The sequence below is a fragment of the Centroberyx affinis genome, unplaced genomic scaffold (genome assembly GCF_046629955.1).
Source record: "Centroberyx affinis isolate AG114_WGS23_722 - 3 ecotype Tasmania unplaced genomic scaffold, CSIRO-AGI_Caff_v1 ptg010573l_1, whole genome shotgun sequence".
Taxonomy (NCBI): domain Eukaryota; kingdom Metazoa; phylum Chordata; class Actinopteri; order Beryciformes; family Berycidae; genus Centroberyx; species Centroberyx affinis.
The window spans coordinates 5,955-31,084 of NW_027284865.1; the positions used below are offsets into that span (position 1 = coordinate 5,955).

At 39.5% G+C, this 25,130-nt stretch overlaps 1 protein-coding gene across 1 annotated transcript; it reads left to right on the plus strand.

The window, feature by feature from the left end:
* The first annotated feature begins 2,581 nt into the window (after positions 1–2,581).
* Positions 2,582–8,050, plus strand: rps21 (ribosomal protein S21). Its single transcript, XM_071514946.1, has 6 exons — positions 2,582–2,614; positions 3,063–3,146; positions 3,769–3,832; positions 4,443–4,514; positions 6,326–6,381; positions 7,985–8,050. Exons 2-6 carry the CDS (start codon positions 3,097–3,099, stop codon positions 7,992–7,994), a joined length of 252 nt encoding a protein of 83 aa, XP_071371047.1. The 5' UTR covers positions 2,582–2,614; positions 3,063–3,096; the 3' UTR covers positions 7,995–8,050.
* The last annotated feature ends 17,080 nt before the right edge of the window (positions 8,051–25,130 follow it).

The window sequence follows — 25,130 nt, forward strand, 5'->3', positions numbered from 1 at the left end:
CCTGGCGAAAATAAATCAGATTCTGGTCAAATCTGATTCTGATAACTCATGGTTTGAAAGCCAGGGGAGAGTGTCTCTGATAGCAATAAAAGTATACATAAATATTTACGAATATGATTTGTATTCTATGACCATCGTTACAAACACGTTTCACAGCCAAGCTTTGTTCAAACCCAAAGAGTCAAGTCAAACTTTATTTATATAGGCTAACACATTTCATGCACAAGCAGCTCAATAGGCTTCACAGAAAAGCAATAAAAAAAAATGTAGTAATAAGAGAAAGTAATAAAACAGCATTAAGAGAAATAAAAAACACACATAAGAACACAAGATACATAAATGAAAAGAAAAAATAAAACAATACAGAAATAAGATATAAAAACAATGATAAAGTAATATAAGATGGATGTAGCAGCAGTAAAAATGATACAGGAGTGCAATATGCAATATAGGCTCAGAGCTTTATTTTAAATTCTAGTCCAGATCCCAACGTTTCCAAAGATACCAAACATGTCGGGCTGAGTTACAGGGAAATTATTAGAAATTGATGCACAAGACCTTTCCATTTGAAATAACGGTGCAGCCATAACAAAATGGCGAAACAGCAGATATGGATGAGGTGCTGTCGTATAGTTTGGACAAATGTTTTGTCTAACTTTTAAGCTACTTAAGAGAAGTTTTAAGGGGAAACCCAGGGTGTGAGGGGTTAAATTTATTAGCCTAGTGGTGTCTAACTCCTTAATTTTATCCCTCACAACATGTCCTTAATTTCTCATTACATAAACATTAACTACCCATTAAAATTAACGTAGCTTTAAAATGCATGGTTAGTGTCATGAGGTTTTTAAGGGATTTATTCATGGATTGGTTTGTGGAGACACTAGAAATTAAGGGATTTTTCTTTTCATGCCTCTTGTGCAAGTTTACAGATTAATGAGTTATTAATGGAAAGTCCCTGTCTCCCTGAATGTGACTTTACATTAGTTTAAGGGGGTTTCGATGGGGTCTCCTCCATTAATACCTCTCTTAACTCATTTTAATGGGATTTTGCATGAATTAAGGGGTGAGAGCATAAATCCTGCCCACTCAAAAAAGCTTTGGAAAGATTTATGCAGGTTTATTATTGATAATATTGACTCTGATTTCACTCTACGCTTAGAAAATGTATTATAAAGTATAATAAAGTCAGAGAATGTTATCTTATAAACCTAATTATTATTTTGGCAAAATACCATATCCACAAATCTAAATTTAATAACTCTAAACACTCATTTGTCGCTTTTGATAATGAAGCCAAGCAATACATTAAAACAATTATTTCCTCTGAAAACAAGGCGGCCAGAAAAGAATCCCAACTTCCGCGGAAGTTCTGTGGCAAGAAATCATTATTCTGCGATATTCCGCGGACATCCCAAGTACCCCAAATGATCAATTATTCTGAAAAATATATACCAGGTGTGTTTATTCATCAATCCAGTTAAAAGGGATCTGTAATAAATTCATAAAATAAACATGCTCCTTTTAAACTCCTACGTATATTCAACTGGAACTCTTGAAAAATAAGAGGGATGAACCTCCACATGTGTAAACATTAACAAAATGGGATGGAAAAATGAACCGGTGTAAAATAAAAGCATTCTCTTTCTTAAATAGGCTGCTTCAGCTCTGCTTCACTCCAGCAGCTGCTGAAAAGTTTATGGGGTCATCTTCCCTTCATCATGATAAACTCAATCAAATCAGATGGAAACTGCCGTGTGCTTTTATGAATCGCTTTCACAATATGTAAATGATCAAAAGGGGTGGAAGTAGGCTACGGGGAGAACGGTAACGCAAATCGTCCCGGTATTTCACGTTTATGAATGAGCAAACACCATGACGGCATCTGCCCCTAACGTCACACTACTAAACCTGCCGGTAGGTTTTATGAATGAGCCACACAATGTGACGTTATGCAAATGAGGTGATGACTGCCGACAGCTGAGGAGGAGAAACTGAAAGTAAAACTCACCTTCATAATCGAAGAGGGAACTTGTAGCCTTTCTCTAGTTTAGATCCAGGAGTCAATAAAAATAGTCTTTCAGTGTTAATGTTGTTAATGTTAATGTGGTTGTGGAGCGATTTAGTGAAGGAGCTGACAACAGGAAGTTGTAATGCACATGTTTCTCAATTGGAAGCTGTTACCATGACAATGTGAAACGGGCCCCCAGGTGATATCTAGTGGTAATTTTGAAAAATTCATGTTTTGTGAATGCTGCTTTTTCCGCGGATGATCCTGGAGGGTCTAATTAACACAATGAAGTCATTCAGTGTATTTCTATGAATGTGAATTTATGTTTAGTCCCCTGGCTTTGTATTTACTTTCCTTTATTGGTGGTTACTTGATTGTTGTGACATGTCTTTAAGGACTTCGTACCTGATGTTAAATTTATGATAATATATATATATTTAAAAAGCGTCCAAAAAACAAAACAAAACAAAACAAACAAAAAAAGTACATAAATCCAGCAGGTGGCGACAGTTATCACCCGCCAACAGGAAGTAGTTACACTAGAGGGAGACTTTTTCCTTCCGGGTCGCAGCCACTTCCTTTCCCGTCGGCCATTTGTCGCATACGGTGGGTTTCGCGTGAGCTCTCGTCTTAAAATGTGAAAATATCACATTAAATTTGGATATAACTGACACTTCTGTGGTATTTGTCAAAGTTAAGGTGCCCATCTAGCTGTAGAGTGACATTATTGTCGGGTTTGTCGCTGAATTTTAGTGTAAATGTTGGATGTTTGCTGGCGGGCTAGCTGTCTGAAGCCACATGTGCGCTCGGCATGCTAACAGCGATGCTAATAAGCCAATATTGTTGAACTTGCTGTTTTCTGGATGGACCCACACCTGCGACAGAGTTACGTTTTTGCTAGACAGTTATATTTTATTTCCTGAGCACCAGTGATATTTGTTGGGAGCTTTGTGCGCGCTTCGTAACACCCAGCTGCCGTTTTCTGTGGTTGTCTGCTCAGCCAGTTAGCCTAGCTTGGGTTTTTAAGTGAATGTGTCTTTATTTTCTCCCTCAGATCCTGTCGTAGACCGCCTATCCGATCTTTAAACATGCAGAACGACGCTGGTGAATTCGTGGACCTGTACGTCCCACGTAAATGGTGAGTGAACCTTCAAATGTGGATAAAGTTTAATCTTCAAGGGGATGAAACACGAGCAGCCGCCGGTCCTACTGATTTCAGCCGCTATAGTGAACAGGAATCATTGGCAACTGGGCAAAAACAGTCAGTAAGGGATTTTGGGTTATGATTAGAAACAAATCTGCCCATTTAGACTGCCTGTGCATCTTGGTCTGAATATCTTATCCATACCTGAGATGTCCACACCGTTGGACAAGTGTTTACAATGAATGTAAATGGGATGTCCTCACAAGTAGGGCTGAACGATTTTGAAAAAATATCTAATTGCGATTATTTTGACTTATATTGCAATTGCGATATTAGAGGGAATGATAATTTTTACATCATCATTCTCATTTTCATTGAAAAACGTATTAAAATGATTATGGTGTGATTTTTGCGGGGATCTGTACCAAACAAAGATGTTTTCTTAAGTCTGTAGAATATGATGTGTAGGGCATCACAATATTTCATTTAAAATGGTATTTTAACAAATATTGCGCCTCCTGCGATTTGAAAATTGCAGTAGGCCATATTGCGATTTCGATTAATTGTTCAGCCCTTCTCAGAAATAATAAAAAAAAATGTATGTTATGTTTTGCAGCTCTGCTAGCAACAGGATCATTGGAGCCAAGGACCATGCCTCCATCCAGATCAACATTGCTGAGGTAAATGACTTGTTTCAGTCAGTCGCAGCCTTGTGGCTCACTAAGATAAGATAGCACTTTATTGATCCTCGTGGGGGAAATTCCACTACTATTTCATTATATTCATACTATTTCATTTATGCATAACTATTCAACATAAAGAATGCCTGGTAGTAATGTAGTAGTATTTCTTAAATTTGCGCTGAAATACTTAATCAAAGTGTGTATTTGGCCACTGTTTTAATTAAGCAGGTAGTGTGGACAGGAAGTTGACTAGGATTAATACTTGAAGTGTTCAAATCCAGTAATGTCAGCAGTGGGTTGGAGTCATGGATTAACACTCTTTGTCGCTCATATGCTTCAACACAGGGTGGGAGTTTTCAAATACTTTTCAGGATGTAAAGTTGTTGTGTAATGAGTTGTAAGTCAAAGGACAGTGTTGTGATGGTAAATGTTGTGCTTTTATATTATTTTTGAGTACCTAAGCCCTTGCAGTATTTACTAAAAAAAAACTTGAGTGAAAACTGTTTTACTGCAACAAATGTTTCTGTCGCTTGTTCCTGGAGACTCTGGTAGTTTTGGAGTTGAGTTTTTCTTGTTGAGCTCATCCAGGTCACTTTTTCCTCTGCAGGTTGACAAGGTGACCGGTCGCTTCAACGGTCAGTTCAAGACCTACGCCATCTGCGGCGCCATCCGTAGAATGGTACGTGTGTGATGTTTTTTCAGTTGAATGTCTGCTGCTCTACACTCTGTCTGCTCAGTCTTCAGCCCCATTTGCACAGGACTAATCTACTGCCCAGCGAGTTTTAATGATAGTTGTAGAGACCGTTGGTGATTTTAATTTTGCATGAATCTGTCATGTGTTTAAGGGTAACGTTGGTATTTTTCAACAACATTATGGAAATGACCCTACAGAGAAATTAAACTTTTTTCTTTACCTTTCGCTTGATCCGGTCCGTGTGTAACTTCCTGCAACAACTCCACTCAAGTCGCGAGACTTGGTTACACACAGACCGGATCAAGCGGAAGGTAAAGAAAAACGTTTCATTTCTCTGTAGGGTCCTTTCCATCAGAGCTGCAACGATTAATCGATTACTTGTCAACTATTAAATTAATCGGCAGCTATTTTGATAATTGATTAATCCGTTTGAGTAATTTTTTAAGAAAAATAAGTCAAACTTCTCTGATTCCAGCTTCTTAAATGTGAATATTTTCTGGTTTCTTTACTCCTCTATGACAGTAAACTGAATATCTTTGGGTTGTGGACAAAACAAGACATTTGAGGACGTCATCATAATCGATTAATCGAGAAAATAATCAACAGATTAATCGACAATGAGAATAATCGTTAGTTGCAGCCCTACTTCCCATAATGTTGTCAGACACTTATAATAACAATCTGAGCCTGTCAGTGGCAAAAACAAAACAAGCACTTTTAGTGGACATACATTGATGGCTCACATTTGCCCCGTCGGATTACATTGCAGCCCGTTTCGCGGCTGCCAGCTGGAGCGATCTTGCTCAGTACTGGACCAATTTCAAAAATTGTTGTCCCCATTAGTTACTTAGACACAAAAAGATGGGAAAAGAGGGTCCAGGTTGAAAAATACCAAAGTTACCCTTTAATTTAGTTTTGAATGCATTTTCAGCACAAACTCTGTTTTGTCTTGCTAAATCAGCAAGGGACAAATTGTAAAATCTTGACTTTACACAGTTGTATCTGGTGATTTTAGCAAATTTCAATATGCTGTGTGCAAAACAGGTTTGGGGTAATCTGTTAGTTACATGAGGACCTGACATAATACAAGTCTCATGTGAATAGGGCTTTAGTTTTACAGTGCTGTTGAGTAAATTGGGAGCTGCTGGTTTTCCTGTGTAGGTGTGTAACAGTCCAGACCAGGGTGAAAGATGTTTGTGATGTGATGGTGAAGCTTTATGATCCCTATTGGAAACCTGCCGCTTACACTACCAAAAGTCAAAAGTTCGGACCCACCTGACTGAATGTTCTATGTTTTGCATTCTCTTAAAAGCCATTTTGATTAATTGGCTTGAAATTTGTTTCCTAGACAAATGATGCCTGAATTTCTTTCCAAAGCCTTTTGTCTTTCCATCAAGGCAAAGGGCGGCTACTTGAATCTAAAATATAAGAGTTTTGATTTGTTTAACACTTTTTTGGTAACACAGCATAATTCCATTTGTGTTATTTCATAGTTTTGATGTCTTTACTATTATTCTAAAATGTGGAAAATACTAAAATAAAGCAAAAATATCTCTGTCCAACCTTTTGACTGGTAGTGTATAAATAGCTCTGATCTACTGCTTGTCTCAGTGTTTGTTGCTGCCCGGTCTGTCCTGTATTCTCTCTGTCACTGCACTCTGCTCAACCAGTTGTCCTGTCATTCTGCATATCTGTCTTATTTGCCTTCATGACGCCTGTTGTGCACCATCTGTGTAAGTAAGACTTGATTATTGTCTGGTTGAATAAATGTTGAGTAAAGTAATTTTCTTCCACAGGGTGAGGCTGATGACTCCCTCCTGAGGCTGGCAAAGAACGACACCATTGTCTCAAAGTAAGAGTTTGTGAAGAGTGTTATGGAATTTGAGATTGAATATTTGTAATGCATAGTATGGTTTTTTACAAGTAGTATGCATAGGTAAGATCATAAATAAGAACAATAAGGTAAATGATCAACTAGTTCCCTGGTTATCAATAGGTAGCATTGCAATCTGTTACATTTTTGTTACATAAAAGTCCCTGTTGTGTAATGTAGTTTATTTGGTTCAGACAAAATACCAGTTTTTGATACAATACACGGTTTCAATTTCTGAATCAGAATGTTCCTAACACTTGATGCTTATATGGACCTAATCACAGTTTAATTTAATTGACTATGGCAGTGTGATTTCAATATGCATTTTTTGTAAATTTTTAGTTTGATCAAGCTGATCCATGGCTAGAAGCCGAGGTTGTGTTCCAGTTTAGGAGGGAGCCAGTTGTGCAGTTTAATATCTGTTTCCCAAATGATACATATTCAAATCTTTTTGGAAATGCCATGGAAAAGTAATAAGCGCTTTATTGCCATTTCTTCACCTGGTCAGGTGTTTGTCAAGCTTGCCAGCTATTGAGTAAAAGACAACATTTAAAGACATACTGAGCAGGATTCCCCCCCTTTTTAAATAGCATAAACTCCAGAAATGATCCTACTCAATCATGGCTTATGGTCCATTGGTAGTGTGTGACAGTGTGTGTGTCTGCAGAGAGCCTGCTGCCTTCTGCCTGGATTTTCTCATTTCTGAATGTTCGGGACGTTTTTAGGCATCGACCTTTTGGCAGCAGGTGTGTCCTGCAACCAAAACCACTGCTGAGTCCTTTTATATCTAAAAGCCTTGCTGGCTGTGGTAGCGGTCCGAACTCTAATACAGAGGAACTGGAGTTCTGCTCAGAGCGAGTGTGTATCATGAGCTGGCAGCTAGCTGCTGTTAGCGTAGCTTCATTGTCGTAGAAAAGCCGATAGCTAAGCTAATCGGCAGCTACCTGTCCAATAGAAAACCTGCTGCTGCAGACCAACTGCAGATTCACTCGTTTTGGAACAAGTTTTGTCTCCTTGGCGTTTTTCCTCGCTGTACTTCTTTTAGTTCTGGTTTTTACCGTTTGGGCAACCACAGGCAGGAGGGGTCAGCTTTGAAACTTGTGTTTACAAGCCACAAGCAGCAAAATCTTATTCAGTATGCCTTTAAAGAAAAACAGACACATTGACCATTGTAATTGCACATGGAGTGATCATGGAGTTTGATTAGCAAAATGTGTTAAGAACTCTGAGGGGGGGTGGGGGGGTTATGCCCTATAACCTGCAATAGAGCCAGGTTTGTTCAAATCTGGCTCTATTCTAATGGCTTGATTAATCATTGCCAATCAATTAGTCAATATTTTGGTTACCAAGGTGAAGGCCGGGCCTCAGGACCAGTTTCACAGATTAAAGGCTGATTAAATGTGTCATCATGCTGTCAGGGGAAAAAACTCTGCCACATGAAAAAAGTGCCCTTATTTTAGTTTTTTACTGATGTGCATGGTCATTTGAGTTTCAAGTACTGGTTAGGTCAGTATCTGGGAGAGATGTTTGCTTGTTGATGTGTGAAAATTAACTTTCTACCCCTCTGCTTCTGTTTTCACAGGAACTTCTGAGTGTGGAGTTGCAGCTGTGGAAACTTTGTAAAATAAACAAAATGGAGAAAAAAACAGCAGTAGCCATTGTCCATCATTTCTCATTTTCTCTGCTCAGCTGTATGTGCTTTGAGAAATATTCCTCTGGTTATGTGTCCTCCAGTTAACGATCTCAATCTGAGTTTTTGTCTCGCTTGGCTGGAACATCTCCAGCCTCGGTTTTCCTCATCACTCTCTGACATCACCTGTCCTGTGGAGTCTGGAAGCTTTACTTCTCCTGATTGAGTCTCCTAAATATGTTCTGTCAACTTTTAGTCAAATAATGGTTAAAAGAATCAGCTGCACCTAAATTAAACTGATATTATGAAGTAGATAGTTCCACTTGACTACAGCAAGGGGCATTTGGGGCTAAATAAATACTGAAGTTGAGATGAATTTCCTCCTAGTAACAAGATAGAAAATGTTATCAGTTTTCCTGCAGAGGAAACATCCAACCTACTGATCTTTGTGTGTGATCTGCTTTCACCATCTTGTGTGGTCCAGATGTCGAGTGATAAAACAAAGTGATGCAAAGAGATGAACTAATAAAATAGTTATGAACACATGACAAATATGAGCAGGTAAAGTAAAATTAAGACTAGCCTCAAAACAAAATCAAGATGCAAAGCAAAGACTCTGCTAAATTAGATTACAAGATGAATAAAATGACATGGGGAACTCTTATCAGGCAAAAAGATGTTTCTAGGGCTAAATGAATGAATTTGTCTTTTTCACCAGTGTAACGGCACAGTAGTGTGTGTCAGTGATTTGTGTCTGTTGCCCTTTAAGTCAGTGATTCTCAACCTTTTTCATATCAAGGACCCTAATATAGTCCACGTTAGGGCCATGGACCCCCATTTGATTAGATTTTGTCTCTCAAATCCAGATCTGTGAATATTTCTATTTTAAGATGTGATTTTGTCTAGAATTTCTTGTAAATTAAATAATGATGAAGTTTAACAATTCATCAATTTGCTGGGGACCCCCTGAGACCCCCTCAAGGAACCCTGATGATCCCCGGACCCCACGTTGAGAAACAGTGCACTGAGTGGTGTGGAAGATGTGAAGTCCTGCATTCCTCTGTAGTTCTATATTGGTTCATATTAATTGAGGCAGATCATTTCTCCTGACAGGCTGCTAAAGACCAGAGGGGGAAAAGATTTTTACAAATGCATTTGTTCTGTGCGTTTTTATCAACAAGTTTGGTCTTCACAGAAAATAAAGAACACAAGATGGATCAAATCAAGGACGGCAAAAATGAGAAATAAACTCCAAGAAACTGGGCGAGAGCTTATGTGTGTCAACTGAAAACCTGAATCAAGGAACCAGATCTGGAACATTTGAACAGCAGTTGTATAGTCAAACTAAATGATTCATCAAACAACTTAAAGTACAAACATGACCGATTTTCAATAAGTCAGCTCAGTGAAGGAGGATTTCATTATTTTATTATTATTATTATTACTTTAATTAAACTTGAGAAAATCATTGAGGACTGGCCCTCATTTACAATGATGTTGAGTATAAAAGATATAAAATAATAATAAAAATACAATAAAAGAAAGCAATCAATTCAAACAAGTATATAAGTATACAAGTACATAAGTACTAATAAAAGATACAAGATACAAAAGACAATCAATTAAAACAAGTATGTATGTACAGATAATATAAGATACAGGATACAAGATATAAAACAAATCAATTAAAACAAGTGCAAACAGAAGTTAAGTGGTTAGTGATCATAGATTTAAATTGTCCAAGAGTTACTAAAGTATAATTTTTTTTTTACAGTAACTTCAGGAACTAAAAAAACTTTACAGTAACTCAGTGGTGGAAGAAGTACTCAGATCTTTTACTTAAGTAAAAGTAGAAATACCACAGTATAAAAATACTCTGTTACAAGTAAAAGTCCTGCATTCAAAATGTTACTTAAGTAAAAGTACAAAAGTATTAGCATCAAAATGTACTTAAAGCAACAAAAGTAAAAGTACCCATTATTCAGAATGGCCCATTTCAGAATAATACAGTATATATTATATTATTGAATTATAATTATTGATGCATTAATGTGTAAGCATCACTTTAATGTTGCAGCTGGAAAAGGTGGGGCTGATTTCCACTACTTTATATACTGCTGGGTAGCTTACAGTAATCTTTAATAATACATCACAATTTATTAGTTGATTATATTTTGTATTAATAATCTGAATCTGCAAAGTAACTAGTAACTTAAGTTATCAAATAAAGGTAGTGGAGTAGAAAGTACAATATTTCCCTCTGAAATGTAGTGGAGTAGAAGTATAAAGTAGCATAAAATGGTATTACTCAAGTAAAGTACAAGTACCTCAAAATTGTGCTCAGGTACAGTACTTACACTACGTAAATGTACTTAGTTACTTTCCACCTCTGCAGGACTCCATCGACCCTCTGCTAACGGTTTATTCTCACCAGTAGAGGGCAGCATGTGACAAGAAATGACAAGTTTGTTTTCAAATGGTGGGGGGGGGGGGGCTGACACTCCTCCAAAAAGACTGCAGGTATTTCAGTTTTTTCTGGTTGCTTAGGCACTATCTTTGAAACTATAGGCTATTTTTGCAAAACTCTACACACTAACCACAAAACCTTACACCACACCATCAAAACATTACACATCTCTTGCAAAAGCAAACAATTCTTGCAAAACTCTTCAAACTCTTTTAAAAATTGTGTTTTTGCGTCAATACAGTACACACAAACCATCATTTGAATAAGCACACAAAGCACCAAGTACACACTGATAGTATAAATGGAAAACTCTTGTGGCTTTTGCTTTTTCTGTGTGCAGGGCATAGCAGATTGTAATAAAGTTTTGTCATACATGTAGTAAACACACATACACACAGGTATCCAAATGTGTAACGTATGGATGTGTATTCCGAACATAACACACTATCAATACAAATAAGGGGAAAAAGTAAAAAAAAAAAATTCTCAAAATGTTCTACAGTAACACTCCTCAAACAACAAAAGCGCAGTATAAGAAAACAAAAACATTTGTGCTAGAAACAGAACAGAACAGAAAAAAATACAGTTTACAGTGTTGCTAGAAGTGTGTAAATTGCAAACTGAGTGTAAAGCAGTGAGTTGTGTTTACAGTTTTGCAAAAAGTGTGTTATAAAATTACAAACTGAGTGTAAAGCAGAGAACGTGCGTTCAGTTTGGCACACTTGGTAAATGCATCGGCTACAAGTGTTAATGGTTTCAGAGAGAGTGCTTCAAGAATCACTGTTAGTGTTTAAGCATTCAGAAAAAACTGTAAAGTAAATCCCACTCTGGATTACTGCTTAAATCCAGAGTCAGTGAGCTCTGTATGTGTCCTGTGAATGAAGAATTTCATGTTGTGTTCTTTTTCAAATTGGATGATGATATTAAGTTGTTGAATGAAACCCTTCAAATAGATGGAAAGCCAAGGAAAAACTTCCATTAAACTCAGACAGGCTGAGAAAATAAAACGTTTTCCATCCATCGACTGACAGGCTGGCTGGTGGAATTCATTCATCCAATTCATTCATTCATCCAAATGGAAAAGCCTGGCACCTGCTCTTCCAAAAGGACTGCAGGCATTAAAGTAAATCCCACTCTGGATTACTGTTTAAATTCAGCTGTATATGTTTCTTGTGAATGATGAATTTCATGTTGTTGTTTTTTTTCCAAATTGGATGTATAATGTTTTTGAATTTTAAATAGATGCAAAACCAAGGAAAATCTTCCACTAAGCTCATGCTGAGGAAATCGACTGACATAATGTCTGGTGGAATTCATTAAGCTTTGACTGACGTTCTCGAAATCCTCCATGCTGAGGAGGAACCACCAGCAGACTCCAGAATCCATCTGACCTGGACTCTCCTCCTTCCTGGTTTCTCTGTGATCGGCCGACCTTCCCGCCTGCAGACTGAAAACTCATCTCATGACACGAAATCTCAAGAAATGCTTTATGTCTTCTAACCCTTTCACTCCTTAATGCACTCCACTGATTCTCAACCTTTTTCATATCAAGGACCCTAATTTTATCTACATTTCTTCTACATTCTCTCATTGTGTTAACGTCTTGTAAATAAAATAATGTTTAACAATTCATCAATCAATTTGCTTGGGGACCCTCTGGAACCACCTCGAGGAGGCGGTCCCCGGACCCCACGTTGAGAACCACTGGTTTAGGAGACATCGATTTCCTGAAATTGTTAATTCATTATTAACAATTTCAGTGGGCGGGAGTACTTGCCTTGACAGACAGACTCCTTCAGCCAATCAGAAAACGTCTTCCGCCGAGAAACTCCGCTAGTGCATACTCTTGTTCTTGTTTAATTGTTAATAATTGATTAATAATTTCAGGAAATGGATGTGGGCGGCTAGAAGTCCAGACTGATCCGTGGAGCGAAACAGGATGTGAGGTCACATGATCAGGAGGGTCTCACCGGGCTAGCACCACCTGGCCCTGAGAGAGATGAAACAGATGAAACAGAGGTCAGACGGGGAATAACAGGGCGAGCGGGCCGGCCTGGGGAGTGTAGAGTGGAGCGGTGATTAGGCTAAACAGTAGTGTGTGTGTGTGTGTGTGTGTGGTGTGTGTGTGTGTGTGAGAGCGGATTCAGGGCGTCTTTAACCCCCGAACACACCAAACGACCGCTGTCACTAACTGCTGCTTTACTGCTTCTTTCCCACACATTCTCCCTCTCTCTCTCCCCCTCCTCTCCCTCCCTCTCTCTCTCTCTCCCCCCCCCCTCTCTCTCTCCCTCTCTCTCTCTCTCTCCCTCTCTCTCTCTCTCTCTCTCTCTCCCTCTCTCTCTCTCTCTCTCTCTCTCTCTCTCTCTCTCTCCCTCTCCCTCTCTCTCTCTCCCCCTCTCTCTCTCTCTCTCTCTCTCTCTCTCTCTCTCTCTCTCTCTCTCCCTCCTTCTCAGGTGAAATGACAGTGTCTTCTGCTGTTAAGTCTTTCATTACATCACTTCCTGATTACAGTCAGATTCCCGGCCGTTAGCTTTCCTCCTACCTGCCCACCGTGAGAAAAAACACTCGAACGCTCCTCGCCTCCTGTGAGTTAGGAGTATCTGACCTGCAATGGAAATGTATTTAGAAATGATTTTATATACGTTGATATACAGACTTGATGCACTTCTTACAAGGCTAAAAGTCCTTGTTGAAGCTGCATTAGGAAAGATTTATATGTAAAAATTCACCTGTCTGCACAAAGAGCAGCTGCAGTAGAGAAGAGCGTCCCACACTGAGATGTTGTAGATTCACTGTATTCGTTTAAAGCAATATTCCACTTAGTTTTAACATGGGGGTTATTCGGCTCTCGACCGCCATGAAAACCAGAATATAAACTACTGACCAAGATCAGATGCAGCTGGATCAGATGCAGCTTTACTTCCCAGTCATTTGAACAGTGCCTGAATTGGACCAAAAAAGGAGCCAGTACCCTAATTCAGCAGTCGCATGACATGAGCATCGCATGTGTCTTGGACATATTTATATTTATACGCATATCTTGGTAATATATCCCACTTCAAATGTATTTTTGTATGCATTTCATTACATATTCAAATTCAAATTTGCTTTATTGGCATGAATGTCACAAATGTTACATACAAATATAATATTGCATATATGCTACAATAAAACCAACTGAAAATGAAACAAGACTGCAGTCAGTTTAGCTGCAAAACAACTAGTCCTAACCTACCTTGCCATTTAAAAAAAATCAACACAGAAAAATGTGCTGGGTCAGTGCTGTAATAATATCAGAGACAGATTACATCAGAGAAAGATTACATACTTACAAGCATACAGAAGACTGATGTAAATAGACAGAGGCCAATATTGTCTTTATATAACTGGCGGACAGAGCTGTCTGAGCTTTTTGGAGGCAGTGGCAACAAAGCAATATTGACCTTTTGTTGTTGACAGTCATGATATAAGAAAACTAGCATTATGTAACTTTTTACGTACATTTTGAATGAAAACTGACATTGAACACGTTGGTGAACAGATTCAACATCAGATCCTGCTGCTGTGAGTTCCAGCTGACTGTTGGTCCGACGCTTCAGGACAGAATTTCACTAAATAGCATTTTTATTGATAGAAGAGAACACAGCGGAGGGATACCATTTAGGAGAGATAGTTCGTGTTTGGGAGACCGGATCTACTTTTATTTTTAAATACTGATTTTAGTGCAAAGCAAGAACAGAAATGCAAAATGATGAAGGACCCAGGATGCTTTACTGTCTTAAAAGCAGGATCTGATGTTGAATCTGTTCACAAACCTGTTAATTGTCAGTTTTCAGGATATTTTCGTGGCTCATTCAAACGCTACAAACTGGTCCAGCTGCATCTGATCTCGGTCAGTAGTTTATATTCTGGTTTTCATGGTGGTCAAGAGCCGAATAACCCCCATGTTAAAACTAAGTGGAATATTGCTTTACAGGATAAGGCCGGTGTTTTTTAATGCATTGCTTTCCGTCAACAAATCCTATGAAAATAACAAAATCAGCAATGATTTTGTTTTGCCAACAAGTCTCGTCCATGTAGCCGGTGCCCAGTGAAGCCATGTCCCAGCAGCCATAGAACTCCATTGTATTAAAAACCCGTCACAGATCCATGCTGCTGCTCTGCAGCATATTTCATCATCACGATGCACCGGGCCGGCCGACTTTTTCCTAAAACAACTTAATAAGCCGACTGTAAACACGTTTTCCATCTCAGGAAAGTAGTTCCGTAGCACCAAAAATAGTCCCCGGCGTAATGAAGAATTTGTTCCCATTTGAATTTGATTTGATAATAACTACAACAGCCTGACTTTTCATGGTAACAGTTAGCGATTTTTAAAATACAAACTATGTCTTTGTGAGCTGTATTTAAAGGTTTTTAGCTTACAATTGGAGCCAATGACTTCCAGGTTGACGGCTAAAAACGGAACGTGGGAAGTCAGAAAGTAACGGGAGGAGAGCAAACGCATTGTTCATTTTGTTATTTTCATAGGATTAGTTGACGGTAAGCAATGCATTAAAAAACACACCGGCCTCATCCTTTAAATTCAACTCAATTCTGGTGTCTGGTATCGACGCTGATGGGAAGTCTCCTCGCTGCCCGGGACGTCGTGTTGAATCCAAACTTCAGAGTGAAATCTCTCGTCTCTTTGGTATCTTTGGTATAAAGCATCACCGACCGGCCGGTTGGTAAACATGAGCGAGCTGTGTGGCGTTTACTGACCGCACAGCACTTCAGGATTTCTGGGAGTTCAGATTGTTGAACTTTTGGACCAGTTGGAGCCGCCGACGTGCCAAGTTGCCTAGTGTGGCTTTAATTTAGTCTTTAGTAATTTAGTCTGAACTGGCCTCATATCAACATCTCAACTGGTGAAACCCAACTGACCCAACACTGATTTAAACCTGTGATTAGCTTTATTGGTTTCTCTCATATAACCTGTAGTCTGCCTTCTGTTCAGTGTGGTTTGGACGATGGCTTTGCTGCTGATTAACTGAGTCTGCTCCCTGTTTATCTGACCTTTGTCTAGAAGTTAGAAGCAGAAAATAGTTTCCTTCTTATTTCTGTCTCATTTTACAGAGGAAAAAGTGGGAGAAAGAGAGAGAGAGAGGAGGAGGAGGAGGAAGACAGAGGGAAGGAGAGAGAGATGGGGATGAAAAACTAAAGTAAGACGTTTTAGTTTGAATATCTTCTACCTGTCTGTAGTTTTCATTATGCGTCCTTTGGGTGATGTTAGCCTGAAACACCTGGTGACCCTGACATGGACACACACACACACACACACACACACACACACACACACACACGAACAATAACTCACATTGACAGGCACAAGAACTCTCTCTCTCTCTCTCTCTCTCTCTCTCTCTCTCTCTCTCTCTCTGTCCCTCTTTCTCAGCTGCTCAGTCTCTCTTTTATTTTCACTTGTATGTAAATGTAGAATATAATTTACCAACATTTTTATTCACTGATACCATGGTAAATAGTGTCAAACTCATGTAATCTATATTAAGAGAGTGTCTTTAAGGGGAAAAAGGACAGAAAGTAATGTATTTCTGAAAATATACATACTATACTATACGTATATATCTTAAATATAGCTTACCCACTTTCCCGTCCATTTAGCACTATACATCACTGTGTACATACAGTACATATACTATTTCACATAGACACATATGCAGTCGTTTTTTAGACACACTCACACACACACACACACACATACACACACACACACACACACACACACACACACACACACACACACACACACACACACACACAGTCTCTCTTTCCTACTCTTTCTTTCTGATTCTTTGTATCTTTGTTTGACTTGCTCTCTGTAATACACCCTGTTTTAAACACACACACACACACACACACACACACACACACACAGTCAGACAGTAGAGTGATGTCATGTTGGCCCTCAGCCAGCGGCCTCTTTCTGACAGAAGCTCCTAATCCCATGTTGGCTGTGAGAAGACGTGGAGGTCAGCGAGGAGAGGCTGGAGCTCCAGGTCCAGCTTCAGCCCATCTGAAGAAACACTGAAGAGTTTGGAATCATTTTAGTTCGGCTGCACCTAATGCAACAACTTAAAATCAGTGGTGGAAAGTAACTAAGTACATTTACTCTACTGTACGTAAGTACAATTTTGAGATACTTGTACTTTACTTGAGTATTTCCATTTGATGCTACTTTATACTTCCACTCCACTACATTTCAGAGGGAAATTTTGTACTTTCTACTCCACTACATTTATTTGACAGCTTTAGTCACTTTTCAGATGGAGATTTGACACAATGGATAATATAACAAGCTTTTAAAATACAACACATTGTTAAAGATGAAACCAGTGGTTTCCAACCTTTTTGGCTTTTGACATCTTACAAAAAGCAGTGTGTAGTCGGGTCACATTTCAGATGTCTATGAGTTGTTAACAGCTCCACCAAATAGTGATTTTTCCCTCTAAACTTCACATGGTTTCATTTCAATAAATGTTCAAATGATCCAATATTTCAGCAAAAATCAAAGATTAGAGAAAAAGTCCAAAAACTGAAAACAGATTTGTGTATCAGAACTTTGTTTTTTCTTCTTAGTTTTTCATTCAACATCTCAACATGGGGTCCGGGGACCACCAGGGATCCTTGATGGGGTTCCAGGGGGTCCCCAGCAAATTGATTAATTGTTAAACTTCATCACTATTTCATTTACAAGACGTTAACACAATTAGAGAATGTAGAAGAATGACTGTTTTGATCATTTCTCTGTTATCTCTCTACAATACAGACAGTCATAGGATTCTGGACGAAATCATATCTGACAATAAAAATATTCTCAGATTTGGGTCCGAGAGACAAAATCTCATGAAATGGGGGTCCGTGGCTCTGATGTGGACTAAATAAGGGTCCTTGATATGAAAAAGGTTGAGAATCACTGCTCTAAAATACAGAGGATCCAGTCTTAAGTTACCTGCTGTCCTTTAGAAAGTCTTATCATTTGATTTCATATTTCATTAGTTTTAATATCAGTTATTTTAGAGCAGAGTTGTCAGGTTTTTTTCAGATGGAGGTGTGTATCTCATTTAGAAACCAAGCTCTTAATCTAAATGAGGTGATGAACTCGTGCCTTGTGTGTGTGGAGCGTCGGCGTGTCGCGACTCGCCACACGGCGGCCTGAACAGGAGCGGGTGGAAGCCCCTCACCTGGCCCCCTGCATACCGACACACACACACACACACACACACACACACACACACACACACACACACACAGAGGAAACAAAGAACACCTTGTCTCAGCCATGAGACAAAGGACAGAAGGCGGGTTTGGTTCTATATCTGTACATCAGTCTGTGCATATGTAAAGATTTTGAATGCATTTTTGTTCATGTACATTGTTGAAAGTTGTTTGTCTGCAACTTCTGTGTTTGTCAGTGATGCAGCTTTGTTGGACAAATTGATTAGATAAATAGATAATTAGATATAGTGATAATTTGTGATATTTTGATATAAATAAATGTCTGTTCTGCTCCTCTCTATCCCTGATTGATGTAACTCCACAGTGATCCAACCTATCTCCAGTTCATAAATCTTCTCCACTGTCTGTTCTAAACAGCCGGTGTCTGGTCGCTCTTTCCTGGGAAAAATCCTCTGCCGCACAGGAAGTGATGCGTTTTACGTTTCCGGTTTGTTTGGAATAAACAGCAGAAGAAGAAGAACTGGGTAGTTAGCATGAGCAGCGATAGCCACCATGGCTGAACAGACAAAGAAAAGAGAAACTCCAACTGTAGCAGCAGAAAACCCAAGCTCCGCCCACTCTGTTTGATTGACAGGTGATCTGTGGGAAGAGCAGTGCAGAAACACCACAGTGAGGCTGAGGGACAAAGATGGAGACAAAATAATACAATAACAAAATAATAAAAGAAACATCAAATGTTTCCAGTGAAAAGAATCTAGTTTGAACTCGCTCCCTCACTTTTTCGGTCTTCCCATCCCTCTCTGTCATTCTCTCTCTTTCTTGCCCTACTTCTCTCCCTCTCTCTCCCTCTCTCTCTCTACTTCTCTCTCTCTCTCTCTCTCTCCGTCTTTCTATCTCACTATCTCCCTCTCTCTCATCCTTTTGTCCGTCTTCAGAAGCGTCCCTCTCGTCTCTTTGTCCTCTCTCAGACGGCAGCAGACTTCAAAGTATAGGAGAGATCCCACAAAGAGAAGGTGGGGGTGAAAAGAAAGGCAGAGCGAGGAAGAGAGAGACTGGTGAGAGAGAGAGAGAGAGAGAGAGAGAGAGAGGATGTAAAGCAGAGATGATGAGAGACAGACAGGTAAGAAAGAGGAGGGGAGGATGGAAAGGGAGAGAAAGCAGGAAGCAGACAGGATAGGGAGAGAGAGAGAGAGAGAGAGAGAGAGAGAGACTGAATGAAAGAGAGAGAGGAGTATGGAAGGTAAGTAGGATGTGGGTGGGACAGGAGAGAATAAATGGATACACTCATACTTAAATAAAATGAACAAAATACAAATTATAAATGTATTGTTTAATTATTATAAAACAATAAAAATCGGGTCATTGCAGCAGCAAAGACTCAGGTATAATAATAAACAGAAATAATAATGCCAATATTATACATCTAATGATTTATTCATATTTTTAATAATAATTAAATAGTAAAGGTAATAAACTACACATTATGAATTTTATTATTTAATTAATCAAAATCATTAAACATATTTGGGCCATTGCAGCAGCAAAGAATCAGATATATATCATGATAATGATGATAATATATTTTATTTTTATAGCAGTTTCCAAAACAGAAGTTACAAAGTGCTTCACAGTCCAACAATAAGAATACAACACATGTAAGACATGAAGGGAATATGAGTAGAACATACTGAAGGTAAACAAGTAGAACAGTGAAATGTCAGGGAAATACAGAACTAAATCACTCCCTGACACCGGTTACAAAACTGGGAACCACCTGAGGAAAGAAAGACAGAGGGGATAAGAGAGAGAAGAGGATAAAATAAAGAGAGAGAGAGAGAGGGAGAGAGAGAGAGAGAGAGAGAGAGAGAGAGAGAGAGAGAGAGAGAGAGAGAGAGAGAGAGAGAGAGAGAGAGAGAGGGCCCACCAGGAGTGTGTGGTTTGAAGTGTTTTGTTGGGCGAGACAAAGAGGAGGGCATGTAGGTACCTGTCCCCCATACACACACACACACACACACACACACACACACACACTCTGTCAACCCAAAACATCCCCTCCCCGGCCCACAGCACTTCAGACACATCCGCCCTCAGCATTGTGTGTGTCATTTGCGTGTGCGTGTGCGTGTGCATGTGTGTGTTTGTGTATGTGTGTGTGTGTGTGTGTGTGTGTGTGTGTGTGTCGGGCTCCTATCTGATCCAGAACAGAGGCAGAGCATCTCAGGAATGCTGGGAAGAGACAAACTGTATTTACTCAATACTGTTATCATCTGAATATACTGATGTTATGGCTGGAAGAGAGGGAAACGTGAGGTGTGTGTGTCTGTGTGTGTGTGTGTGTGTGTCTGTGTGTGTGTGTGTGTGTGTGTGTGTGTGTGTGTGTTGTATTTAGTACTTGATCACATGAGAATCGAGCCAAGTTTTGACTACAGGCGGATATTAAAAGATAGATTTAGATAGAAGAGTCTGAGAAGGAGTGAATGAAAGACAAGAAGAGAAAGACAGACATGAATCACCAAATACTCCCAACAAACAGCTGCTCCTAAACAACTGCTTTTAGTCTATCAAGTGGAATTTGTAATGGAGGGCTTCAGGTGACGTAACACAGTGGTTCTCAACGGGGGGTCCGGGGACCACCAGGGGTCCTTTGGTGAGTTCCAGGGGGTCCCTAGCAAACTGATGAATCGTTAAACTTCACCATTATATTAAGAAGTGAACACAATTAGAGAATGTAGAAGAATGACTGTTTTGATCATAGTTTTCTCTGTTATCTCTCTACCTACAAGTAAGTAAGTAACACTTTATTTATATAGTACTTTTCAAAACAAGAGTTACAAAGTGCTTTACAACAGGAAATAAAACAAGAGGCAGGTTAAAAAACAAACAAACAAACAAACAAATAAATAAAACGAGGCAAGAGACAACCAAACAAACAGAATTAAAACAGATAAATGAATAAAAAAGGGCAACAAAAAAGGCACAGGACATAAAGTGCAGACGAGTAGTGTGACAGTCTATAGGAACATGTAACAGTAAACAGTAAAACAGTAAAATGATAAAACCCAGTAAAATGAACATTAATAAGTACAATACAGACAGTCATGGAATTCTGGACAAAATCATATCTGACAATAAAAATATTCTCAGATATGGCTTTGAGAGTCACATGGGGGTCTGTGGCCCAAATGTGGACTAAATTAGGGTCCTTGATACCAAAAAGGTTGAGAATCACTGACGTAACACACTCTCTGCATGGCGGCCATATTGGATCTTGGGCAACAGTGGCTGAGAACAGCTGATTGTATTTCTAAAAGTACAACTTGTCAGTTTCTATAGAATTGAATAGACGGTTAATTTCTGAACTGATCATTTCATCACTGATCAATCTGATTGATTTAGTGTTTAGATAATGTCAGCTTGTTAGCTAGCTAACCATAGCATCTGGTCAGCTAACCATCACTGTCTTGTTGTTAACACATCTGATTAGCACACTAGCTAACGTAGCTAGTAGCAGCTAGCGTTAGCATGTTGACATTAACATCAGTGTGTTTGCTGGCTAGTTAGCTAGCTAACAGTTTGTTCAGGTTAACTGAGCTGACTCTTCTCAAGCTACAACTCAGAATGTTTTGGAGTGTTTCCCTTCAACTTGCAATAACCCAAGACTGACTGACTGACTGACTGACTGACTTCCTTTCTTCCTTTCTTTCTTTCTTTCTTTCTTTCTTTCTCTCTCTCTCTTTCTTCACCCAAGATCCAGACAGACAAAAACAGACCTCTTCATCTCTGTGTGTGTGTGTGTGTGTGTGTGTGTGCGTCTGTGTGGGGACCAGCAGGGGGTAAGTGGTGTTCAATTGATGGAGCAGTCGCCACGACAACAGGTGGCCTGTCCACTCACTTCCCCTGCGGTCTCCCAGGCAACCAGGAAGTAGATTAGTTCTAGAGTTCAGAGAGAGAGAAAGAAAATGAATGAGGTGAAACTCTTCCTCTCTCTCTCTTCCTGGCCTTTTTTCTTTTTCTTTATATTTCTCACTTTACTCCTCTCTCTCTCTCTCTCTCTCTCTCTCTCTCTCATCATGTTCTCTAAACAGCAAAGTAAACTGACAGAGAGATGTGACTTCCTTCAAGCACGTGTTTCCCGACCAGCAGTTTAGTCAGTGTTCTCTCTTTTATCTCTCTGTTGATCTCTCTGTTGGCTACAGGACATCAGTTAACCTGCTGCTCCTCTGGTAGAAGAAGTTTAAATAAATACTATCTTTTAGCTGATTTGCCTTTGTTATGTTCAGTATAGATCCTGGAAAACTGGTGAATCCAAAGAGCAGACTCAGCCTAAGATGAAGCTGTATGAATGTCATTGGTAACATGAACCTAGCTTGCCCTGTTTGGCCTTGTAGTGGAATAAAAAAAAGTCAATAATAATAGGCAATAGCAAATATAATTCTACCGTACAAAATTAGATATAAATAAAACATTTCCATTTCCATAAGATAATGAGATACAATTAATGTCAATGAGTACAAAATACATAGTCTGGCTATTTTGCTATTGCCTATTATTGTTGACTTTTTGAAGTGCATTTGCATTGGGGAATGTGAACCTGTTGGATTCTCTGCTAATCAGCACCTGATTATTTAAACACACCTGATGGCAATCAAGCACAGAGCGAATCTGATGAAGCAACATGTGAAACGCGTAGTTCGTGCCTTTTTGTTTTTAATGTAATCTGTTAATAAAATAGTGTCAATCCCAGTATCCTATATTGATTTTTTGGTTTACTGTGGTTTACCCGGCACCAGCTGGCACCCAGGAGAGAAGCACTGCTGTGTACGGGGTATCTTCAGTTTTTTTATTTATATTTACCTGTTCCTACTACTTCATGGTTGTTGTAGATCTCTAATGGGTTGTTTCTGTCTCTAAAGACTCTCTCGCTTCTTCAGACTCTTCCCAAAAACCAAAAGTTGAAGAGTAAACTCTGGCATGGAGGAACTGTGATAAGCAGTGTGCTGCTGGTATGTTTCCACTGCTTCCTCTGCTCTGTACCAGAGTAAAGTAGAAATACTGACAGGTATCCAGTGTCCGGTGAGAAGAATCATTTCACTGCTAGGGTGATGACCTTAAAGGAATAGTTCACCCAAAAATGAAAATTCAGTTATCATCTCCTCCCCCCCCCCCATGCCAGCTGAAATACGGGGGAAGTTTGTTAGTCCATACAGCGTCCTCAGCTTGGCGTAGAGGCCTTCTCAAAAACAACTGAAGTTGCTGGGGACCCGACTTGACTTGACTTCACGATTAAAAAAATAACGGAAAATAACCATAAAATGTCTCCATGCAGCTCGTCCAGCATAATGCAAGTCTCCGGAAGCAAAACGATCCCCAAGTGACTTGAAAAGACCGACAGTTACACCGTTATTTAGCTGAAATCCCACTCTAGCTTTTGAAAAGTGCACCTGAGATACGAGAACGAAGAGAACTACATGTGTAACTCTTCCTCGAATTGCCAGAAACAAGACTTCCAGTTTGGCTGTTTAGCCTTCAAAATAAAAGCGCAAGATTTGAAAATAGGTAGAAATACTGTTTTAAACCAATTACTTTGTATTTAATCGTCAAATGGTCAAGTTTGTGAAAAATAAAAAAGACATAATCTATACAGTTCTTATACTAAGCTATTTATAATACAAAAAGAAAAAAATATACTATATTGAGACATGCTTTTAATGAATTATAAAAAACTGTAAATGCTTTGCTCAAGGGCTCTTCAGTAGTAATGTTAGCGGATACCACCACTATTCATTCACTTTACCAGACTTTTTCCAGGTGGGTTAGGCTTCCAATCGGCAACCGTCTGGTCGAACGCCAGCTCCTTACTGAGGAGAGAAGAAGAAAATAGCAACCCTGCCCTTCTCCTCTAGGAAAGCCAGCCAGAACGCCATAAAACAGACGGCAAACTAGACTGCAAACTAGACTGCAAACCAGACTGCAAACTAGACTGCAAACCAGCCATACAATGAGCCAGAAAACCAGCCAAATGATCTGATTTAGGATGATTTTAGTGGTTAATTTGTTGTGAAATTTGTCTTTCTGCATAACCCTTCTGGACACACATGCACACACACATGGTATCCTACATATATGCATTTCTGTAAAGAGGTCAGTGTGTCTGCAGCAGTGTGGAGGTTCAGTGCCTTGCCCAGCAGCACAGAGTCAGGACCCGAGGCGGCCTTTTCTAGTTCTCGATTCACTGTGAGTGAAGCGTTTTTTTGTGCTGCTTTTGCATTGCTGGCTGCCTTGTGTTTTCCTGCTCTAGGCGCCTTGCATTTTTGCACTTTGAAAACCCCAAGTTGAAAGCAGCCCTATTATATTCTATTATATTATATTTGGAGTAAAGATCAATGCTGTATTACTGTATTATCACTTTTTAAAGATGATGTCTCATTGATCCGTCATAATGCACTAGGTTGTAAATTAAACATATAAAAAAACAATATATACAATAATAAATAATCAACAAAGTAATATGTATATTGAATTGAAGTGAATTGAGTTTTATTTTGAAGAGGAAAACAGATGGAGGTAGGTATGATTCTACGATGTTAATCTCCACTGTAGGTGTTATCATCCTCTTCTTGTTTGATGCCTGTTTAATCCCTCTGGCTGTGGGCTTGAACAGTGACCTCAGCATAGTGGTTTTACTGTTCAGGGTCAGGCATGAAGGACAGAAATGTCCAGAAAAATGTCCTGACACCCTTATTCTTCTTGCCGTGGGTTTGATCATTGAAGGCAGAAGCATCGTCCTCTTCATGTTCGATGGACGTCTTTGTTTAATTCCTCCGGCCGGGGGCTTGAACTGTGACGTTCCAAGCGAAGTCTGCAGCAAAGTAAACCTCAGCGTGGTCGTCCTCCTGTTTGATATCAGTTTTGCAGGTCAGAGTTTTCCAGAGGCCTCTGAAAAATCTTCTGATACCTTTCATCTTCTTTGAGAAGCTGTGGGTTTCATCATTGGAGTCTGAATCATCATTCTCCTGTTCAATGCAAGTCTTCGCCCTCTTGCTGTGAGTTTTCCAGAGTCCTCCAGAAACTCCTCTGTTACTCTTCCTCTTCTTTGCCCACTTGCTGCGGGTTTGATCACAGAAGGCAGAAGCAGCGTCCTCGTCCTGTTTGATGGACATCTTTGGTTTGGCCCTCTGGCTGGGGGCTTGAACTGTGACGTTCCAAGCGAAGTCTGCAGCAAAGTAAACTTCATCATGGTCGTCCTCCTGTTCAATGTCAGTGGTGCAGGTCAGAGTTTTCCAGAGGCCTCTGAAAAATCTCCTGACACCTTTCTTCTTCTTTGAGAAGCTGTGGGTTTCATCACTGGAGTCTGAATCATCGTCCTCCTGTTCGATGCAAGTCTTCATCCTCTTG

Excerpts from the sequence above, each read along its gene's own strand:
- rps21 (XM_071514946.1), top strand. The coding sequence starts at position 3,097 with ATGCAGAACGACGCTGGTGAATTCGTGGACCTGTACGTCCCACGTAAA. Across the intron at positions 3,147-3,768 it reads CTGTACGTCCCACGTAAATG|CTCTGCTAGCAACAGGATCA; the intron begins GTGAGTGAACCT and ends TATGTTTTGCAG. Across the intron at positions 4,515-6,325 it reads GCGGCGCCATCCGTAGAATG|GGTGAGGCTGATGACTCCCT; the intron begins GTACGTGTGTGA and ends TTTCTTCCACAG.